At 42.3% G+C, this 20,904-nt stretch overlaps 1 protein-coding gene across 1 annotated transcript in view; it reads left to right on the forward strand.

The window, feature by feature from the left end:
- LOC144487070 (PC3-like endoprotease variant B) overlaps window positions 1–20,904 on the forward strand; it is a gene marked incomplete at its 5' end in the record, with an annotated part of 211,618 nt that overhangs the window by 174,900 nt on the left and 15,814 nt on the right. The window contains one exon of the mRNA XM_078205129.1: window positions 1,557–1,686. Within this exon, the coding sequence (XP_078061255.1) occupies window positions 1,557–1,686 (130 nt within the window). The remainder of the gene's footprint in view (window positions 1–1,556; window positions 1,687–20,904) is intronic.

Consider the following 20,904-nt stretch of genomic DNA (forward strand, 5'->3'; position numbering starts at 1 on the left):
TTGTAGAACTCAGACGTGTCCATGACTTGAATATCATTCCTGATCTGCCAAGGCAATTCCAGCACTCTTTCTTGCACTCACAAATAAGCTATGAGATAGGTGGGAGGGGTGGAATTTTCAGCATGCATGTGCAAATCACGTTATGGCGAGAGAATCTTGTGAAAGGGGCCAAACATGATTTGCACCAGGAAGAATTCATTTTCAGATTCTCTCCACCTCCAGCTGGCAACATAATCTGGTTCATGCCCAGTGAGTGTGTGAACCAGATTAGGATATTTAAATCCTCATTTAAAGATGCATTTCCAGATTTTAGCAGGATTCACCTTGCTCTCGGCATTCACTGACCCACCGGCACAACAGGAAGCTGGCAGGAATCACTGCTGGTCTCCACAAACAGAAACCAGGCATGATGACCATGCTGGGGGCCTCGGAGACCATTGAAGTCCCTGGGTGGTTAAGGACATGGCTGGAAAATGGTCTAGTACTGCACCCTCGCAGTGCCAACTTCACAGTGCCAACTTTGTAATGCCAGGTTGGCACTGCCAAGGGGAGGGGGCTGAAGGGGGGCATGGGAGGGGGCCTCAATATGAGGTGCACCTTTGATGATCCTAGAGTGGGGTTTTTATCACTTGGGGGGGGGGGGGGGGGGGTCTGCAATGATGGGGTGAGGGGTGTTTGATGCCAGCGAGTGGGGGATCTTTACCAGTGACTGGGAGGGAGAGAGGGGTTTACATGGGTGTCTGGAGAAAAGGCATCCTGAACTCTGAGCAGCCAGCCATGCCGGTGTCTTTAGGTCCCACACTTGTCTTTCCAGGTGGGAATCACCCTAAGCTCCAAAAAAATGTCTAAGTATGGGTGGATTGCGATCTGAATTGTGCCAACCCACCTGGAGGCAATTACACTGCTTTTCCCGCCAGAGACAACACTTCGAAAATATTTTTGGAGAATTGCACCCAAAAGGTTTGTCCATGAAGTGACCCTTTTTTTTAACTCCAGCTTCCAACCAGTGTTTATCCATTGCAATTTTTCACATCTCCTTAGGCTTCTGTGATCTCTGCCACGCTGAGCTTTTTTCTCTAATTTCTCCTAAGTTTCAAATTTGGTCCAATGGACTTTTCCTCCTCATTGTGTGATTACCAAGCTGAAATCGCACAGTCTGTTGCTCTATCTCACCCTTTTCCAGGATCTCAAAATTGTAGAACTTTATCTCCCTCGATCTTCCTTTCCTCTACAATTCAGAATATGAACTGGCCATTAACTTCCAAGTTTTCTTTCTTGCTGTTTCGAAGTTGATTCTGACGTATATCTCCACTCTTCATCCAGGTTTCTGTAAATATGTTTTATAAATTACCAAATTGTGAGAAGTTTTGTGCTATGAACTGTGACCAGTGGAAATTGAATTCAGACTACTCAAACACCCAGAACTCTTACAAACAGAAGACAGAGAAGGCTTTCATCTCATCAGTCTGAGCGAGGTTTCAACCCGGGTTTCAAGGTTGAAAAGACAAAGTTCGAACTCGCCATGGTTCCAATAAGAATTGTATTTTTTCTTTCAGATTGCAGATCGTGCCAATACTGTCACAGCATGTGAGAGAAGTGGGGATGAAACAACAGCCGGATCCATCACCAAGTACAAGATAACACTGTGGGGAACCTACAGGCATGAGGTCCCCAAAAGGGAGGAAGGTACATGAATCTCACCATGCACATAAATAGTGGAGAGACGGTGGCCCTGATTTTACTGGCACGGCCGCCCGAGGCTCTTTAGATTGCGCTCAAGGCCAATGGGGAATGCCGTTCTGCAAGCCTCACTGGTAAAATCAAGGCCAATGAGTTTTCATAAACAACTTGGAAGCTGAAAAATTAGATGCTGGGGATAGAATCAGTTTTGTACAATCAATATATGTACGTAGATATATGCAGCTTATGGAGAGATGTCCGGAATTGGTTAGTAAAATAGTAGTTGCTGTTTAGCAATGCTTTCCATGGCACAGTTATTATTGCTTGCTATTCAAGCCCAGGAATGGGTTCTGCAGGGTTGCACCAGAACTTGGCACAGTGGTTAGCACTGATGCCTTACAACGCCAGGGATCTGGGTTCAATTCTGGCCTTGGGTCACTGTCTGTGCGGAGTTTGCACATTCTCCCTGTGTCTGCGTGGGTTTCCTCTGGGTGCTCCGGTTTCCTCCCACAGTCGAAAGATGTGAGGGTTAGGTTGATTGGCCATGCTAAATTAACTGAGTGTCAGTGGGCTTAGCAGGGTAAATGTGTGGGATTATGGGGATAGGGCCTGGATGCGATTGTGGTCGGTGCAGACTCGATGGGCTGAATGGCCTCGTTCTCAACTGTCGGGATTCTATTCTATAACTTCATTGGACAACATGCAGAAGCTGCTAATATGCAACTAAAAACAAATCCACAATAATGAATTATAATTAACATATCATTTATCTCAATTATATTTAACTTACTCTTTATAAAAGTGATAGAAATGCAAGAAACTGAATTTTCCTGACTATCTCTCCAACTTTAAATGCTACAGAGGTGACAAGGCAAGAGAAATAGTGTGGAGCCACTAACCACCAAAACCACACCCTTGAAAGTAAAGATGGGCCATGTGGGTTAATTCTTCCTACATTAGTTTTCTCATCAATCCTGGGTCTAGGAAATACCACCACTCAATAGTAATCATTTTACCATTTCTATGTTAGATTCAAAAATTTAAAGCAAGATTTTAATTTTTGGCAAATAATTCAAAGTAGTTGGGCAAAAATTGCTTCCTGGAAAACTAGCTTACCGGAAACCTGGGGAGGTAATCTAAATAGGTATCTATTAAAATAATTGCCAAAATAGTCAAGGGGAATGAGGAGTTTATTTTTTATTCAGCGAGTTGTCACAAGCTAGAATCATAGAATCCTAGAATCCTACAGTGCAAAAGGAGACCATTCGGCCCATCAAGTCTGCACCGACCATAATCCCACCCAGGCCCTATTCCCCATAACCCCATGCATTTACCCTAGCTAGTCCCCCTAACACTAAGGGGCAATTTAGCATAGCCAATCCACCAAATCTGCACATCTTTGGACTGTGGGAGGAAACTGGAGTACCCAGAGGAAACCCATGCAGACCCAGAGAGAATGTGCAGACTCCACACAGACAATGACCCATGCCAGGAATCGAATGCTGTGAGACAGCAGTGCTAATCACTGTGCCACTGTCATAGCCACATTTTCACCATCATGAGAAACAGCAACATCTGACACTAGTCCTTGCAGCTCATGTATTCTAAAAAAAAGGCTCACCTGGACTAATTGCCTGGATGAGAACCGGCAGATAATTTCAGTTGAGCCCTGATCCAAGGTGCTATTGAGGTGTGCATCAGGTGAAGCAGTTGTGATTGCCACACCGAAAGATTTGCACATGGAACATCTGTTGCTGAAACAGATATTCTCTGGGCTGCCACTGAGATGGCCTGCATGCCTCCTGCAATGATCTTCTTCATTGTGTTGCCAATTGTGGGGCATAGACTACTCCAATTTACCCACCATATGCAACATGAAAAGGGGCAGCTGGAGAGGAAGTTGGAAAGCAGGGGGAGCATTCAGTTGTCACAGTCCATATCGGAACTCAGGTAGGACCAGGGAGAAATTCCAACTGTAGGTTCATTAGGAGTTAGGAGCAAAACCAAAAGAAGCAGAGCTCCAAAATAATACTCTCTGGGTTATTGGCCAAACCACAATGCAATTGATTTGATTTGATTTATTATTGTCACATGTATTGGGATACAGTGAAAAGTATTGTTTCTTGCGCGCTATACAGACTAAGCATACTGTTCACAGAGTACATAGGGGAGAAGGGTAGAAGGTGCAGAATATAGTGTTACAGTCATAGCTAGGATGTAGAGAAAGATCAGCTTAATATATGGTAGGTCCATTGAAAAGTCTGAAGACAGCAGGGAAGAAACTGTTCTTGAGTCAGTTGATACGTGACCTCAGACTTTTGTATCTTTTTCCCGATGGAAGAAGGTGGAAGAGAGTATGTCCGGGGTGCATGGGGTCTTTGATTATGCTGACTGCTTTTCCAAGGCAGCGGGAAGTGTAGATAGTGTCAGTGGATGGGAGGCTGGTTTGTGTGATGGACTGGGCTACATTCACGACACTTTGTAGTTTCTTGCGGTTTTGTTCAGAGCAGGAGCCACACTAAGCTGTGATACATCCGGAAAGAATGCTTTCTATGGTGCACCTGTAAAGGTTGGTGTGAATCGGAGTGGATATGCCAAATTTCCTCAGCCTTCTGAGAAAGTAGGGGCATTGGTGGGCTTTCCTAACGATAGCACCAGCGTGGCAGGACCAGGATATGCATAGAGAAGAGCAGATTAGGAGAGTTAACATGTGGCTAAAAGTCTGGTGCGGAAAATAAATGTTTCTTTTCATAAGGCACTGGCACCAGTATTGAGACAGGAAAGAGCTGTACACATTGGACAGCTCCACCCGAGCCAGAATAGGCCAGCTTCCTAAAAGGAAAGGCAAATAAGTCTTTAAACTAGAAAGATGGTGGTGAGGAATCAACATGAATTGAAACAGGAAAGGAAGGCTTTGGACAGACTAAACTAAGGGAGAAGGTAAATGACCAATGAATAAATAGAGCTGTGGAACAGAAATGGAAAAAAAGATTGTTAAAAATAAAGCGAGAAGAACTGCTATTAAAATGAGTGAAACTGCCTGCGAAGCCCTACACACAATGTGTGTAATAAAACAGGGGAACTAGAGGAGGTAATACATTGAGGAATCAGGTATAGTAGAGACATGGCTACAGAAAAATCAGGACTGGAAATTAACATTTACAGGGCGGAATGTGGAGGGGTGGAGTTGTAATTATTAGTGATAATATAATGCATCATCAGTAACAAAAAACAAATACGGAAGTGATAAAAAAGGATCAACCACACTAATAGAGGTAGTTTACAGATCACCAAATAAAGAAAGGTGGAAGAAGAAATATGCAAACAAATTAGGTTAAGTGAGTGAAAAAGTAATTATCATTGGAAATTTTGACTACACTAAAATTAATTGGCCAGAAGAGGTATGTAAAGGGATAAAGGAATGGAATTCCTAAAATATATAAAGGAGTACTTTCTAACCCACTGTGTAGAAATCCAACAAGGGAGGATTCAATAGTGGACCTATTGATGGAGAATGGACCACAGAGAGGTAAAGATAGGGAACATCTAGGCAATAGTGAACCTAATATAATACGATTTAAGATAATAATTGAGATGAACATAAACATGACAAAGACCAGAATATAGAAAAGCCGATTTTAAGGACTGGCAAAACATGAACAACAATATCAACAAACATGGTGTAGAAGAGCAATGGGAATCATTTGAAATAGTGTCCAACAAACTCCAGGAAAAATGTATTCTGCTAAAAAGAGAGAACAAATTAAACACTCCTGAAACATCATAGATGGCAAAGGGCATGAGAAAAAGTACAGCAGAGGAAAGCAAGACGAGGGCAAATGAGCAAAGATTAGAAAGAGAAGTCAAAAGAAAGCTCGGAAAGCAAAGAGGAACATTCACATGAATTTATCAAGAAATATAAAACTAAATAAAATATTCTACAGGTACAGAAATAAAATAAGGATATTTAGGGTGGAAATGGGTCCACCAATTGGGATGGACTGGATAAAATCACGGGCAGCGATACTGAAATGGCAGAAATATTAGAAAATTATTTTGCTTTGGTATTTCCAAGGGAAATAGATAAGGTGAACATTGCATCAGAAAATGAGATTAGAAATTCTCTCACCACATTTAACATTCTGAAGAGAAGAAACATTAAATAAACTAATCATATTCAGAGACAGTAAAATCCTTGGTCGGGATGGATTTCACCCGTGTATTTTGAGAGAATCTTCGGGAGAGAGCACAGAATTGTGAAAGGTGTAGTGCCAGAAAACTGGCAGGTGGCTAGTGTTATATATTTATTTAAGAAGGGAGATGGAACATAATCAGGGAACTGAAGACCACTGGTATGAAAAATAATGGGATCCCAAAAAAGGAGAAAATAAAAAATATCTAGAGACCCAAAAAATGTTAACAAGAATAGTAAGCATGGATTTCAAAAAGGAATGTTTTGCTTGACCAACCTCCCTGAACCTTTTGTGGAGGCAAAAGATGAGAGCGTTGCAGTGGCTTAAAGAGTGTGTGGAAAGAAGGGGTTTTAACTCATGGGGCACATTCACCTGAACTGAAAAAAGGAAGAACTGTGCCATTATGATGGGCTCCACTTCAGCCAGGCTGGGATCAGCATTAGCAATTTGTATGGCTAGAGGTATGGGCCGGAATTCTACTACCTCGCCCACCCCATGGAATCGGAGTGGGCAAGGGGCGGACAACAGAAATGTCCATTGACCTTGAGGGGAATTTCCCGTCCCGCTCGGGAGAGGCCATAAAATCCCACCGACAGATAGGGCTTTTAAACTAATGAGGAGGGAGAGGGGTCAGATTAAGGGAAAGTTAGAAATCTAAATGGAGAGGTTGAAGCAATAGAGCAGTGCAGTGATTTGGAGTTGGCTGGAAAGGAGCTTAACAGTAATAGCCCATCAGTGAATAAGGTCTATGCAAAGGAGAGCAATAAGGAAAGAAAGCTAAAGGCTCTTTATCTGAATATAACAAGTAAGACCCCATACAAGTATATTAAAAGGAGGAGAGTAAACAAAGTAATTATTGGTGTCTTAGAGGCAGAGACAGAAGGAAATATGGGAAATGAGGAAATAGCAGAGACATCAAACAAATATTTTGGACTGAATTTTTCCGATCCCACCAGTGACAGAGCTCCTTCCATCCCATCCATTATATGTACATTCTGTCATGTATGGAGGCTACAAACTCGTTGCAGAAGGTCTTCCTAAACAAGAGGATTCATGTCGCAAAGAGGTGGCTGCAGTTATATAAGGCCACTTTAGTGACCATATTAATCAAGCGGAAGGGCTTCTGCTCCATTTTGCATGATTTACTGGGTGAGATCCTAGTTTAGTATTTAATGCTGTCCAACCCAGTGAAGGTGCCTCAATCTTGAGGCAATCTCGTGAGTTCCTGACCTGTCGCATGAACACCCAGTGGGGCTGCGCAGGACTAAGAGCTGCTACTGAATCAGCAACATCCAACCTTTGGGCAGCTTGTAGTTTTCTGGCAGGCTTTTTCAAGAAAAAATTGGAACCATGAAGCTGCCCAAAGATTAGAAGCAGCAGTTCAGCAACTGAGAGTGTTCATGGTCAAAAAAATAGTAAGTGTTACCTCCAATTATTTTAGAGCCAATTGGATTCTGTGCAGGGGAAGGGAAAAGGGAGAGATGGGGTAGGGGTGGTGGGGAAAGAGGGGGGAATGGGAGGGGGGAAGGGGTGTATGGGGTTCTGGGGTGTGGGGGTGTTGGAAGGAAGTTGAGACGTTGGGGGAGTGGGGTGGGAGGGAGGTTGAGTCATTGGAAGAATGGGGTGGGAGGGAGGTTGAGCCATTGGAGGAGTGGGAGGGAGGTTGAGACATTGGGGAGTGGGGTTGCAGGGCAGTTGAGTCATTGGAGGAGTGGGAGGGAGGTTGAGTCATTGGAAGAGTGGGGTTGGAGGGAGTAAGAGGAAGGTTGAGATGTTGGGGGAGTGGATTGGGAGGTATAGTAATGAAGTGTTGGGAAGTGGGATAGATAGGGGTATCATTTTTAAAGACTAGTGCCACAAAATAATATACTGTCCATTTCTCAAAATTCTCTTTTGAATTTAAACCAGCTAAGAAACTGCCATCTAAGTTTTCATTATGTCCTGAATTAGACACAATTCTGACAACATGCTGTGTTGATGTACCAGAGACTTCAGAATCTTGGGCCTCATCAAAATAAATGGCGGTAACTAAGATCCAAGAGTGATGCAAAACACGGTGTTGACTCATTTTTGCCTATTTTATTACTGTAACTAAGTCTGGGAATGAAATCCCTATTTGTCACAAAGAGATGGGTTAAATAAAGGTTTTACAAATCTCTACTCCATCCTCGGTTCACCTCACCCTGCACCATCCCTTTTAAGATCCAGGAGAGGATGGTGTGGGCGGGACTAAAATTTCTCCAGTGATGAAGATTCCGATCATCTGTTGTAACTTAAGCAAAAAGCTTCAATTGAAATTCTGGAGAAACAGCATAAAGGGCTTTTACTCTTTATAGAAACCCAATTCTGTGATTTAAATGCTTTTCAAAGTTATTTCTCTCAAGATATTGCTGTCACACTTTTTTTGTTGTTGGAATTTCTTATATATTAATTACATTTTTTCACTTTAGGCCGTACAGTGTACAGCAGAATTTGTATGACAGCTTCTGGGGTACATGGAAATAATCCAGTTCTTGAGTTCAGACTGTGCTGAGCTTTTGCACCATGTATCATTCTTCTCCGGAAAATTCAGATCAACAATTCAATCTTCAATTTTCCTGAGCTGCTGGTGAATGTCTGATTAACAAATCCTGATCAAATCAAATCAAATGATGATACTATCGTCTGCATGAAATGAGCAGGTGCATTTATGGTATATTGTGGGTTATTGCCAGAACAGTCAAAATTGTAAAGTTTTATTAGTTACAGAGTTGAATTGTTTTGTAAATGTAGTGATTTCTTTGTGGTCACTTTCCCAACATCAGTTGATTGCTCTGTGATTAGTTATCCTTGGAGAATAAGCAGTGAGATTCCAATTTCACAACTTCTACAGTCACCTGCATGCAGGTGTAATAAAAGAAAGACAAAATCTACATTTATATAGCACCTTTGCACAGTGTACCAAATTGTCTGACAGCCAATTAAATACTTCTGAATTGTAGTCACTGGTATAAAGTAGGCAATGTTATCAAATCGGGCAGAGCAGGCTCGAGGAGCCAAATGGGTTACTCCTGCTCCTAAAATGTTTGTATGTATAATTCTGGGATGGATGAGATGGAACTGGGCTCGATTACCTTTGTCATCCATAGTTATCTTGCAAATAGAGGGCCGGAATTATGGTTGGAGCTCTGTTTATTTTGTTGCTAATGGAGGTTTGCTGTGAGCAGGCTTTGTGGGGTGAAATTGCCAGGGCAGGAGTGTGTAATGGGCTCATATTGAATCTGTAACCTGTTTACTCTGCACATGATTTTTAACAATCTTTTCCATTGAACATCAGTCTTTTCCTTTTGTCATTTAAAAAATTATGTCACACAGAGACACCTGAGGGCTCCAAAGCCTCTCACTGACAGGGAAGACCTATGTCATTCTCTCATTCCACATTGTTGCTCATTTGATATTTCAACCCAATGAGAGGACTGATGAAATAGAATCCAATTACACACCATGTATTGCTATCATGTGACAGGTGGTAATTGCCAGGCTAACCAAATCCCATAGGAAAACTTAATAAAGCTATCACAAGAATTTGCAATTTCATTCTGAATAGGTATATGTACTGAAGTCAGAAGTAAAGATTCCAGTGCCACTTTTGGAGATTTTACATATTAAATTGAAGCATTTATTAATGAAAGAAAATAAAACTTAAACATGCAAGATTACATTTGCACAGTTAAAATTAGTCTTACAAGCATTTCCCAAAAGATTTACACTTAGTTATAATCACAAATAAACACTCTTTTCCAGGCTACAATCCTGATGGATTCTTAATCGATAACAATTCCACTAATATTACCACAAGGCACCCACTGTTGCTATAGGGGAGCTATTTCACAGGGTTTATCTCTCAACAATGGATATCCAAAACTTGTAACAAAACTTTGCTTTCTGGAACAAACACTTTTCTAGGGTGGCTAGAGGTTGCTTACTTCACAAGTTTGTCCACACACAGCACACCCTTCAAGATATCACACGGCCATTCCTCCAAACATAGTTTTCAATCTTTCCTCGATGTTTATTCTCTTTCATCTTTAAACCTATTGACCTTAACTTTCTTTGGAAGTTACCTTTCCCAGAATATAAAAATCTTTCATGCTTTCTTGTTGGTCACTATTTGAGGGAAAAATAAACTTAATACATTGCTTTATTCATTTATGATCTCTGCCAGTTTTAAACCTCCCTTTTCTTGCTCTTTGAAATTCAACAAGTAAACACAAAACAATTTTTTTTATCTCCTCATGCAAATTTCTATCCATGTTGTTTACTTATTCCATCTTAGCTTTGCTCAACTTCACTTCAAAATGTCTGCTTTTACACCAACCTTTTGATGATTTAAACCTTTCAGTCTGACGGTCTTCCGTTTAATTAAATTAGTCACACAAACACAGCACACAAACACATACAGACACGAAGGGTCATCCTGACTCGAATTGTTGCCTCTATTCTCTCTCCATAGATGCTGTCAGACCTGCTGAGATTTTCCAGCATTTTCTGTTTTTGTTTCACAACTCCTACAAGCCTCTTTCTCAGTATCCTACTGTAATATTGGAAAACTATGAAATAATTGTATTGAATAATATCCTGCCCTAGTCAGGGGAAAGTCTTCTAATTCTTCTCCAGAATGGAAAAGGTCTTGTGCAGTTTATCTGCGTTGCAAGTATTGATTCTTTCCCCCAAATATAAATTTATTGCCACTGTGTCTGTATGGTGCAATGCACAAGCCATGTTAATGATGGCTGAGGCTATCACCGATATTAGTGTTATTGGCTGCAAAGTGCTATAATTAACAAATGGGATATTTTCCTGTCAAATTAACACTATTGCATGAGATTGTTAAAGTGAAATGTGTACCCTCTGGTTTATTTAATAGAGATGATGTGGAGATGCCGGCGTTGGACTGGGGTGACCACAGTAAGAAGTCTCACAACACCAGGTTAAAGTCCAACGGGTTTATTTGGTAGCAAATACCATAAGCTTTTGGAGCACTGATCCTTCGTCAGATGGAGTGGAAATGTGCTCTCAAACAGTGCAAACAGACACAAAATCCGATTTTGTGTCTGTTTGCACTGTTTGAGAGCACATTTCCACTCCATCTGACGAAGGAGCAGTGCTCCGAAAGCTTATGGTATTTGCTACCAAATAAACCTGTTGGACTTTAACCTGGTGTTGTGAGACTTCTTACCTTATTTAATAGACACAGAGTGATCACTTATAGGGCACACACAAGCTAACACTATTATATCTGATTTGATTTGATTTATTATTGTCACATGTATTAGTATAAAATAAAAAGTTTTGTTTCTTGCGCATTATACAGACAAAGCATAATGTGCATAGAGAAGGAAAGGAGAGAGTGCAGAATGTAGTGTTACAATCATAGCTAGGGTGTAGAGAAAGATCAACTTAATATATCAACTTCTATAGGTATGTCAGGAATAAAAGAATGACTAGGGTAAGATTAGGGCCAGTCAAAGACAGTAGTGGGAAGTTGTGCGTGGAGTCCGAAGAGATAGGAGAGGCGCTAAATGAATATTTTTCATCCGTATTCACACAGGAAAAAGACAATGTTGTCCAAGAGAATACTGAGATACAGGCTATTGGATTAGATGGGATTGAGGTTCATAAGGAGGAGGTGTTAGCAATTCTGGAAAGTGTGAAAATAGATAAGTCCCCGGGGCCAGATGGGATTTATCCTAGGATTCTCTGGGAAGCTAGGGAGGAGATTGCAGAGCCTTTGGCTTTGATCTTTATGTCGCCATTGTCTACAGGAATAGTGCCAGAAGACTGGAGGATAGCAAATGTTGTCCCCTTGTTCAAGAAGGGGAGTAGAGACAACCCTGGTAATTATAGACCATTGAGCCTTACTTCTACTGTGGGCAAAGCTTTGGAAAGGATTATAAGAGATAGGATTTATAATCATCTAGAAAGGAACAATTTGATTAGGGATAGTCAATATGGTTTTGTGAAAGGTAGGTCGTGCCTCACAAACCTTATTGAGTTCTTTGAGAAGGTGACCAAAGAGGTGGATGAGGGTAAAGCAGTTGATGTGGTGTATATGGATTTCAGTAAAGCGTTTGATAAGGTTCCCCATGGTAGGCTATTGCAGAAAATATGGAGGCATGGGATTGAGGGTGGTTTTGCGGTTTGGATCAGAAATTGGCGAGCTGTAAGAAGACAGAGGGTGGTGGTTGATGGGAAATGTTCATCCTGGAGTTCAGTTACTAGTGGTATACCGCAAGGATCTGTTTTGGGGCCACTGCTGTTTGTCATTTTTATAAATGACCTGGATGAGGGCGTAGAAGGCTGGGTTAGTAAATTTGCGGATGACACTAAAGTCGGTGGAGTTGTGGACAGTGCGGAAGGATGTTGCAGGTTACAGAGGGACATAGATAAGCTGCAGAGCTGGACTGTGATGTGGCAAATGGAGTTTAATGCGGAAAAGTGTGAGGTGATTCACTTTGGAAGGAGTAACAAGAATACAGAGTACTGGGCTAATGGCAAGATACTTGGTAGTGTGGATGAGCAGAGAGATCTCGGTGTCCATGTGCATAGATCCCAGAAAGTTGGCATCCAGGTTGATAGGGTTGCTAAGAAGGCGTACAGTGTGTTAGCTTTTATTGGTAGAGGGATTGAGTTTCGGAGCCATGATGTCATGTTGCATCTGTACAAAACTCTGGTGCAGCCGCACATGGAGTATTGCGTTCAATTCTGGTCGCCGCATTATAGGAAGGATGTGGAAGCATTGGAAAGGGTGCAGAGGAGATTTACCAGGATGTTGCCTGGTATGGTGGGAAGGTCATATGAGGAAAGGCTGAGTGACTTGAGGCTGTTTTCGTTAGAGAGAAGAAGGTTAAGAGGTGACTTAATGGAGGCATACAAGATGATCAGAGGATTAGATAGGGTGGACAGTGAGAGCCTTTTTCCTCGGATGGTGATGGCTAGCCCGAGGGGACATAGCTTTAAATTGAGAGGTGATAGATATAGGACAGATGTCAGAGGTAGGTTCTTTACTCAGAGAGTAGTAAGGTTGTGGAATGCCCTGCCTGCAGCAGTAGTGGACTCGTCAACATTAAGGGCATTTAAAGGGTCATTGGATAAACATATGGATGATACTGGAATAGTGTAGGTTAGATGGGCTTTAGATAGGTTTCACAGGTCGGTGCAACATTGAGAGCCGAAGGGCCTGTACTGCGCTGTAATGTTCTATGTTCTAATGCAAGTTGGGTCCATTCAAAAGTCTGATGGCAGCAGGGAAGAAGCTGTTCTTAAGTTGGTACGTGTCCTCAGATTTCTGTATCTTTTTCCCGATGAAACAAACATAGAAACATAGAAGATAGGAGCAGGAGGAGGCCATTTGGCCCTTTGAGCTTGCTTTGCCATTCATTACGATCATGGCTGATCATCCAACTCAATAGCCTAATCCTGCTTTCTCTCCATAACCTTTAATCCCATTCACCCCGAGTGCCATATTCAACTGCCTCTTGAATACATTCAATGTTTTGGCATCAACTACTTCCGGTGGTAATGAATTCCACAGGCTCACCACTCTTTGGGTGAAGAAATGTCTCCTCATCTCCGTCCTAAATGGTCGACCCTGAATCCTCAGACTGTGACCCCTGGTTCTGGACTCCCCCATCATCGGGAACATCCTCCCTGCATCTACCCTGTCTAGTCCTGTTAGAATTCTGTAAGTCTCTATGAGATCCCCCCTCATTCATCTGAACTCCAGTGAAAACTAATCCTAACCAAGTCAATCTCTCCTCATTCATCAGTCCCGCCATCCCCGGAATCAGCCTGGTAAACCTTTGCTGCACTCCCTAAAGAGCAGGAACATCCTTCCTCAAAAAAGGAGACCACAACTGCACCCAATACTCTAGGTTTGGCCTCACCAAGGCCCTGTATAATTGCAACACATCCCTGCTCCTATACTCGAAACCTCTTGCAATGAAGGCCAACAGTGGTTAGCACTGCTGTTTCACAGCTCCAGGGACCTGGGTTCGATTCCCGGCTTGGGTCACTGTCTGTGTGGAGTTTGCACATTCTCCTCGTGTCTGCGTGGGTTTCCTCCAGGTGCTCCGGTTTCCTCCCACAGTCCAAAGATGTGCGGGTTAGGTTGATTGGCTGTGCCAAAATTGCCCCTTAGTGTCTTGAGATGGATAGGTTAGAGGGATTAGCGGGTAAATATGTAGGGATATGGGGGTAGGGCCTGGGTGGGATTGTGGTCGGTATAGACTCGATGGGCCGAATGGCCTCTTTCTGTGCTGTAGGGTTTCTATGATTTCTATGAACATGTCATTTGCTTTCTTTACCACCTGCTGTACCTGCATGCTTACCTTCAGTGACTGGTGCACAAGGACACCCAGGTCCACAGGGGCTGCGCACTCCCCTCTCCCAATTTCTAGCCATTCAGATAGTAATCTGCCACCTTGTTTTTGCTTCCAAAGTGAATAACCTCACATTTATCCAAATTGTACTGCATCTGCCATTAATTTGCCCACTCACCCAACCTGTCCAGATCATTCTGAAGGATCGCTGCATCCTTGTTACAGTTCAATCTCCCACCCAACTTGGTATCATCTGCAAACTTTGAGATGTTACATTTTGTTCTCTCATCCAAATCATTAATATATATTGTGAATAGCTGGGGTCCCAGCGCCGATCCCAGTGGCACCCCACGAGTAACGGCTTGCCAATTTGCAAAGCACCCATTAATTCCTACTCTTTGTTTCCTCTCTGCCAACCAGTTTCCTATCCATCTCAATACACTTCCCCCAATCCCATGCACTTTAATCTTGCATGATAATCTCTTCCACAGGACTTTGTCAAACGCTTTCTGAAAGTCCAAATAAATACATCGACTGGCTCCCCCTTGTCAACTCTACTAGTTACTAAGAAGATTGAAGGGAGTATGTCCGGGTTGCGTGAGATCCTTGATAATGCTGGCTGTTTTTCCGAGGCAGCGGGAAGTGTAGACAGTGTCAACGGTTGGGGGGCTGGTTTGGGTGATGGACTGGGCTTCGTTCTCAACCCTTTGTAGTTTCTTGCGGTCTTGGACAGAGCAGGAGCCACACCAAGCTGTGATGCAACCAGAAAAGATGCTTTCTATGGTGCATCTGTAAAAGTTGATGAGAGTTGTAGAGGACATGCCGAATTTCCTTAGTCTTCTGAGAAAGTAGAGGCGTTGGTGAGCTTTCTTAACTATAGTGTCAGCATGGGGGGATAGAACAGGTTGCTGGTGATCTGACACCTAAAAACTTGAAGCTCTGAACCATTTCTACTTCGTCCCCATTGATGTCGACGGGGCATGTCCTCCACTACGCTTCCTGAAGTCAATGACTATCTCCTTCATTTTGTTGACATTGAGGGAGAGATTATTGCCATTGTACCAGTCCACAAGATTCGCTATCTTTTTCCTGTACTGTGTCTTATCATTGTTTGAGATCTGACCCACGAGGGTGGTGTCATCAACAAACTTGAAAATCGAGTTGGAGGAGAATTTGGCCACACAGTAAAAGGTGTATAAGGAGTATAGTAAGAGGCTGAGGACACAGCCTTGTGGGGCATCGGTGTTGAGGATGATCATGGAGGAGGTGTTGTTGCCTATCCTTACTGATTATGGTCTGTGAGTTAGGAAGTTCAGGATCTAGTCGCAGTGGGAGGAGCCGAGCCCCAGGCCAAGGAGTTTGGAGATGAGTTTCATTGGAATAATGGTGTTGAAGGCTGAGCTGTGGTCGATAAATAGGAGTCTGACATAAGTGTCTTTGTTATCTCGGTGTTCAGGTTTGAGTGCAGGGCCCGGGAGATGGCGTCTGCTGTGGACCTATTGTGGTGGTAGGCGAACTTAGTGGATCCAGGCAATCTGGGAGGCCAAATTTGATTCGTGCCATGACTAACCTTTAGAAGCACTTCATAATGATGGATGTCAAAACCACCGGAAGATAGTCATTAAGGCATGGTGTCTGGTTTTTCTTTGGTACCGGGATGATGATCGTCTCCTTGAAGCAGATAGGGACCTCAGATTGTTGTAAAGAGAGGTTGAAGATGTCTCTGAATACCCCCGCCAGCTGGTTCATGCAGGACCTGAGTGTTGGTCCGCGTACCCCATCCGGGCCAGTCACTTGCTATGGGTTGACCTTCAATAAGGCTGCTCTGACGTCTGTAATAGTGACCTTGGATACAGGTTTGTCCAAGGCTCCCAGGGTAGAGGGTGTGCTCTTGCTGACCTCTTGCTCAAAATGGGCATAGAATGCATTGAGCTCATCAGGGAGGGGTGCATTGGTGCCGGCGATTTTACCTGCCTTCACTGCTGCTCTTAATATTAATGACCAATATTCCATATATATTTGTAACCGGTTGAACCAGATGCCGATAACAGGCATTATCAATTTGCTAAGACCCGCAGTTGATTGCTGAATCTTGAAAAGGAAAAAAATATCATGTATGATTGAGGGGTAGAGTTAAAGGGATGGGACTTTGAGTGAAATAAGGACCTGGAAAAGGAGAAGCACCAAGGCCCATGATTTCTCTTCCTGGCCCTGATGATCAGATAGAATCAAAATCATTTGGTGTTTGATAAATTTGAGTTTTTTGAGGATGTAACGTAGTAGGATAGATAAAAGACAGCCAGTAAATACAGTAAATTTGGATTTCCAAAATGCATCTAATAAAGTGCCACACAAAAGGATAAGACACAAGCTAAGGGCTCATTGAATTGGGGTAATTTATTAGCATAGATAAAGGATTGGTTAACAGACAGGAGCTGAAATCAGGGATAACTGTAGCATTTTCAAGTTGGCAGGCTATAAATCATGGAATTCCTCAAGAATCAGTGATAGGCCCTCAGCTATTTACAATCTATATTAATGAATTAGACAGAAAGGGTGAGAGTAATGTACCCAGGTTTGTTGGCAATCCAAAGCTAGGTGAGAATGTAAGCAGTGAAGGGGACACAATGGGCTACAAAGAGATATAGAAAGGTTAAGTGAATCTAACAACAAACTGGCATGTGGAGTATAATGTGGGGTAGTGTGAGTTTACTCATTATTAGGTAAAAATAGAAAAGCAGATTTTTTTTTAAAGGCATGAAATTTTTAAATGCTGACTTGAATGAAGACTTGTGTGTACTCATGCAAGGAACACAGGATGGTAGTATGCAGGTATAGCAACCAATTTGGAAGACACATGGCATGTTAGCTTTTGTTGGAAGGGGATTAGAGGACAAGAATAATGACATTTTGCTGCAATTGTATAATATAGCACATTGGTAAAATAAGGAAGGATATAATTGTCTTGGTTGTGGTACCATTGAGGTTCACTAGATTTGTTTCAAGATTGAGAGGCTATGCTATGATGAGTGATACTGTAAACTGGGCCTATGTTCTCTGCAATTTATAAGAGTGAGAGATGATCTCATTGAAGAGTACAAGATTCTGAAGGGGCTAGACAGGTTAGACACAGATAGGTTCATTCCCCTGATTGGGAAATCTAGAACATAGGGGCACAGACCTGGGATAAGGGGTTGACCATTTGTAATTGAAATGAGGAGAAACTTCTTTATTCAAAGGACTGTGAATCTTTGGAATTCTTTGTCCCAGAGGTTTGGGGGTGTTCCATCATTGAGGATATTCAAGTCGCAGATAGGTTTTTGTTCTATCCGGGAGATGGGAAGCAGGTGGGAACGTATAGCTGTGAAAAGATCGTATTTAATGGTGGAGCAGGCTCAAGGTGCCTTATCTTCAACTCCTGCTCCTTTTTCTCATATTCTCAGGTTCTGATATTAAATTTTTTGCTACATTTCTTAAAGGCCTCTGATATGTTAGCACTGCTGCCTCACTGCGCCAGGGACCTGGGTTTGATTTCTAGCTTGGGTCACTGTCTGTGCAGTCTGCACATTCTCCCCGTGTCTGCATGGGTTTCCTCCGGGTGCTCCGGTTGCCTCCCACAGTTCAAAAGACGTGCTGGTTAGGTGCATTGGCCAGACTAAATTCTCCCTCAGTGTACCCGAACAGGCGCCAGAGTGTGGTGACTAAGGGATTTTCACAGTAACTTCATTGCAGTGTTAATGTAAGCCTACTTGTGACATTAATAAATAAACTTTAAAAAGTCACCATATAATAGACTATTGAATAAGATCAGAGTTTGCAGAGTCAGTGGACAAGCAGGAGACATTGCTAGCTGGTTTCAAGAAATATAAAGTAGGAGTAATGGAGAGCTATTCTGAGTAGCAGAAGGTGGAAAATGGGGTGCCACAACAAGCAGTGCTGGGATTATTGTTGTTCATCGTTTATATTAACAATTGGACTTTGGAATCAAAAAAACAATTTCAAAATTTACAGATGACACAACAGTGGGGGACTGAGGAGGATTGCAAGAAAACATTGATAAGCATGCAGGATGGACATATAATTGACAAAAGAATTTCAATATAGATTAGTGTGGCCAATACAGTTTTCAAACAAAATAAGGAGGTTGCATATTACTTGGAAAATAAGAGTCTAAATAAGGCAGAAGGGAGTACAAATACTCAAATCACAAAGACCAGCAACCCAAGTTAATAAGATTTAAAAACAAACCATAAGCATTAGGCTATATTTCTGGAGGATAGAATTCAAAAGTCAAGACTTAAGCTAAACTTGTTTGACACCTTAGTAAGGTGATGTATAGATCTGGTTGCCCTAATATGAAAAGGAATAGTATTAGGGAGGGTGAAAACATGATTTACAAAGGTGATACCAGAACTGAGAGGTTACAGCTGTCTGGATAAGATGGATCTTTTTTTCACGGGAAAAGGGAAAGTTGAAAGTGACTTAATAGAGGTCTTTAAAATTATGAAAGGTTTTGATAGAGTTGGCACAAATTGAATGTTTCCACTTTTAGGGAAGAGTATATCTGGAGGCCATCAATATATGATTTGATGCCTGTGTTACCATTTTGGAACTCAATCCTCCAAAATCGTTTCTTAGCCTCACACAGTCAAACTTGTGTGCAGGGGCAGGTAGGTCATGCACCAATACTGCTGCTTTTAGGTTAAATACTGATTAACTTTAACTGGCTGTTGTGATAATAGAAACATTTGATGGTTTCTACACTGTTTAAATTTACTAAAGTCTACAGAGCATGCCATGGCATATAACTCTGACTCTGGAGAGTTGAGCTCCAAAATGGTAGCGGAGGCATTAAATCTCTCCCTCCCTAACAGCACTGTGGGCGTACCTAGACCGCATGGACTGCAGCGGTTCAAGACGGCAGCTCAGCATCACCTTCTCAAGAGTATTTAGGGATGGGCAATAAATGTTGGTCTAGATAGTGATGTCCAATCCCATGAATGAATAAAAGTCTGAGCTTCTGTCCCTGTTCCCTGCCAGCTAACTCCTCCTGCTGCCTCCAGTTTGCAACACTTGTTCTGCAAGAAAGAAATAAGTTGTGAATGTGGTTGGGGAATGTGACAGTTTTGAATGAATAACTGGAAGTGTGTGCAAGCTGTGAGATGTGGGTGTGAAGATTGCTACAAAAGTTAAGTGTGTGAGGGTGAGGTGAGGCTATGAATGTTAGATTTGAGCTGATGGTAGGTGAGTAATGGGACTGTAGTCAGTTGATGCTCATGATGCAGCTGGCCGGATTTGTACATTTGAAGCTGCATTCACTGATTGTGACAATTTGTGTGCGAGATCATTGAACTTCATGTAACACTGCACCAAGTCCTTGGGGCTAGAATGCAGCCGTTGACCAAAAGGCCTATCTGCTTCCTCTGCTTTTGCACAGGTTGTCGGGGACCACCTATCCCAAATGGGCCCCTAGTTCGCTCCTCTTTCCACCTTGCCCACCAAGGCATCCAATGCAGCATCAGAGAACTTTGAAATACACTTTCTGCCTGGTTTCCATTCAGTGTTTTTGCTCAAACTGTCTTCTGAAATCAGTTCCAGCACTTGAAGCAGAATGGACTACCCTTTAAGAGGTGCAGCTGGCTTTAAGTTGTACAGGCTAGCTGGTGTCACACAACCTGTGCCCCCCCACTGAGCAAGCACACACTTGGCTGCATATAGTTATCAAGCAAATTTGCAGGTAGCATGAAGTTTGCATGCTGTCTGAATTGCAATCAATGGGCATGGGTTAATTACACATTGCGATACCTGCTGCCTTTTTCTGGCCTGTCAAATTTCAGAGCCTAAATACTTGTAAACTTGATTTTGTTCAATATCATAAGCTACTCTTTGTAAAATCATATCACTGAAATCTCACATTTAAAATGCTAAAAGTGTATAATGGTTGTTGCATTAATGTGAGCCCCATTAACTTCTCTTGAACCATCTTGATAATTTGGCATTCTGCCATAGACCAGGTCTTCAGGGTATTGCTTCTGTCATCTGCAAAGGAGAGATTAATAATATATAAAAAAACAGAGATACTCTAGATTAATGAATTGGCAAAGGTAAAAGAGACATGGATGCTGCCAGGGAAACTGTCAGGTATATATCCACAGTGTGTTTGGTGTTTCTCTTTGACGAACCCTTGGGACTGCACCCTAACACTTCCCCTCATTACCCCTGTTGTTTCACATCCGTGGTGTTGTTTCCCTTAATGTAAAGTACGTTGCGATGTCTCCCTCTGCAAGAAGAACACTATAGATACTGCAAATTGTTCCTTATGTGCTTGGCATCACAAATGCCTACTTTTTTTTATTCACTCATGGGACATGGGCGTCACTGGCCAGCATTTATTGCCCATCCCTAGGTGCCTTTGTTCAGAGGGCAGTTAAGAGTCAACCACATTGCTGTGGCTCTGGAGTCACATATAAGCCAGACCAGGTAAGAACAGCAGATTTCCTTCCCTAAAGGACATTAGTGAACCAAATGGGTTTTTCCAATAATCAATAATAGTTTCAGGATCATCAGTAGATTCTTAATTTCAGATTTTTTTAATATTGATTTCAAATTCCACCATCTGCCATGGTGGGATTTGAACCCGGGTCCCCACAACATAAACTGAGTTACTGGAT

This window comes from Mustelus asterias, unplaced genomic scaffold (genome assembly GCF_964213995.1).
Source record: "Mustelus asterias unplaced genomic scaffold, sMusAst1.hap1.1 HAP1_SCAFFOLD_572, whole genome shotgun sequence".
Classification (NCBI taxonomy): Eukaryota; Metazoa; Chordata; class Chondrichthyes; order Carcharhiniformes; family Triakidae; genus Mustelus; species Mustelus asterias.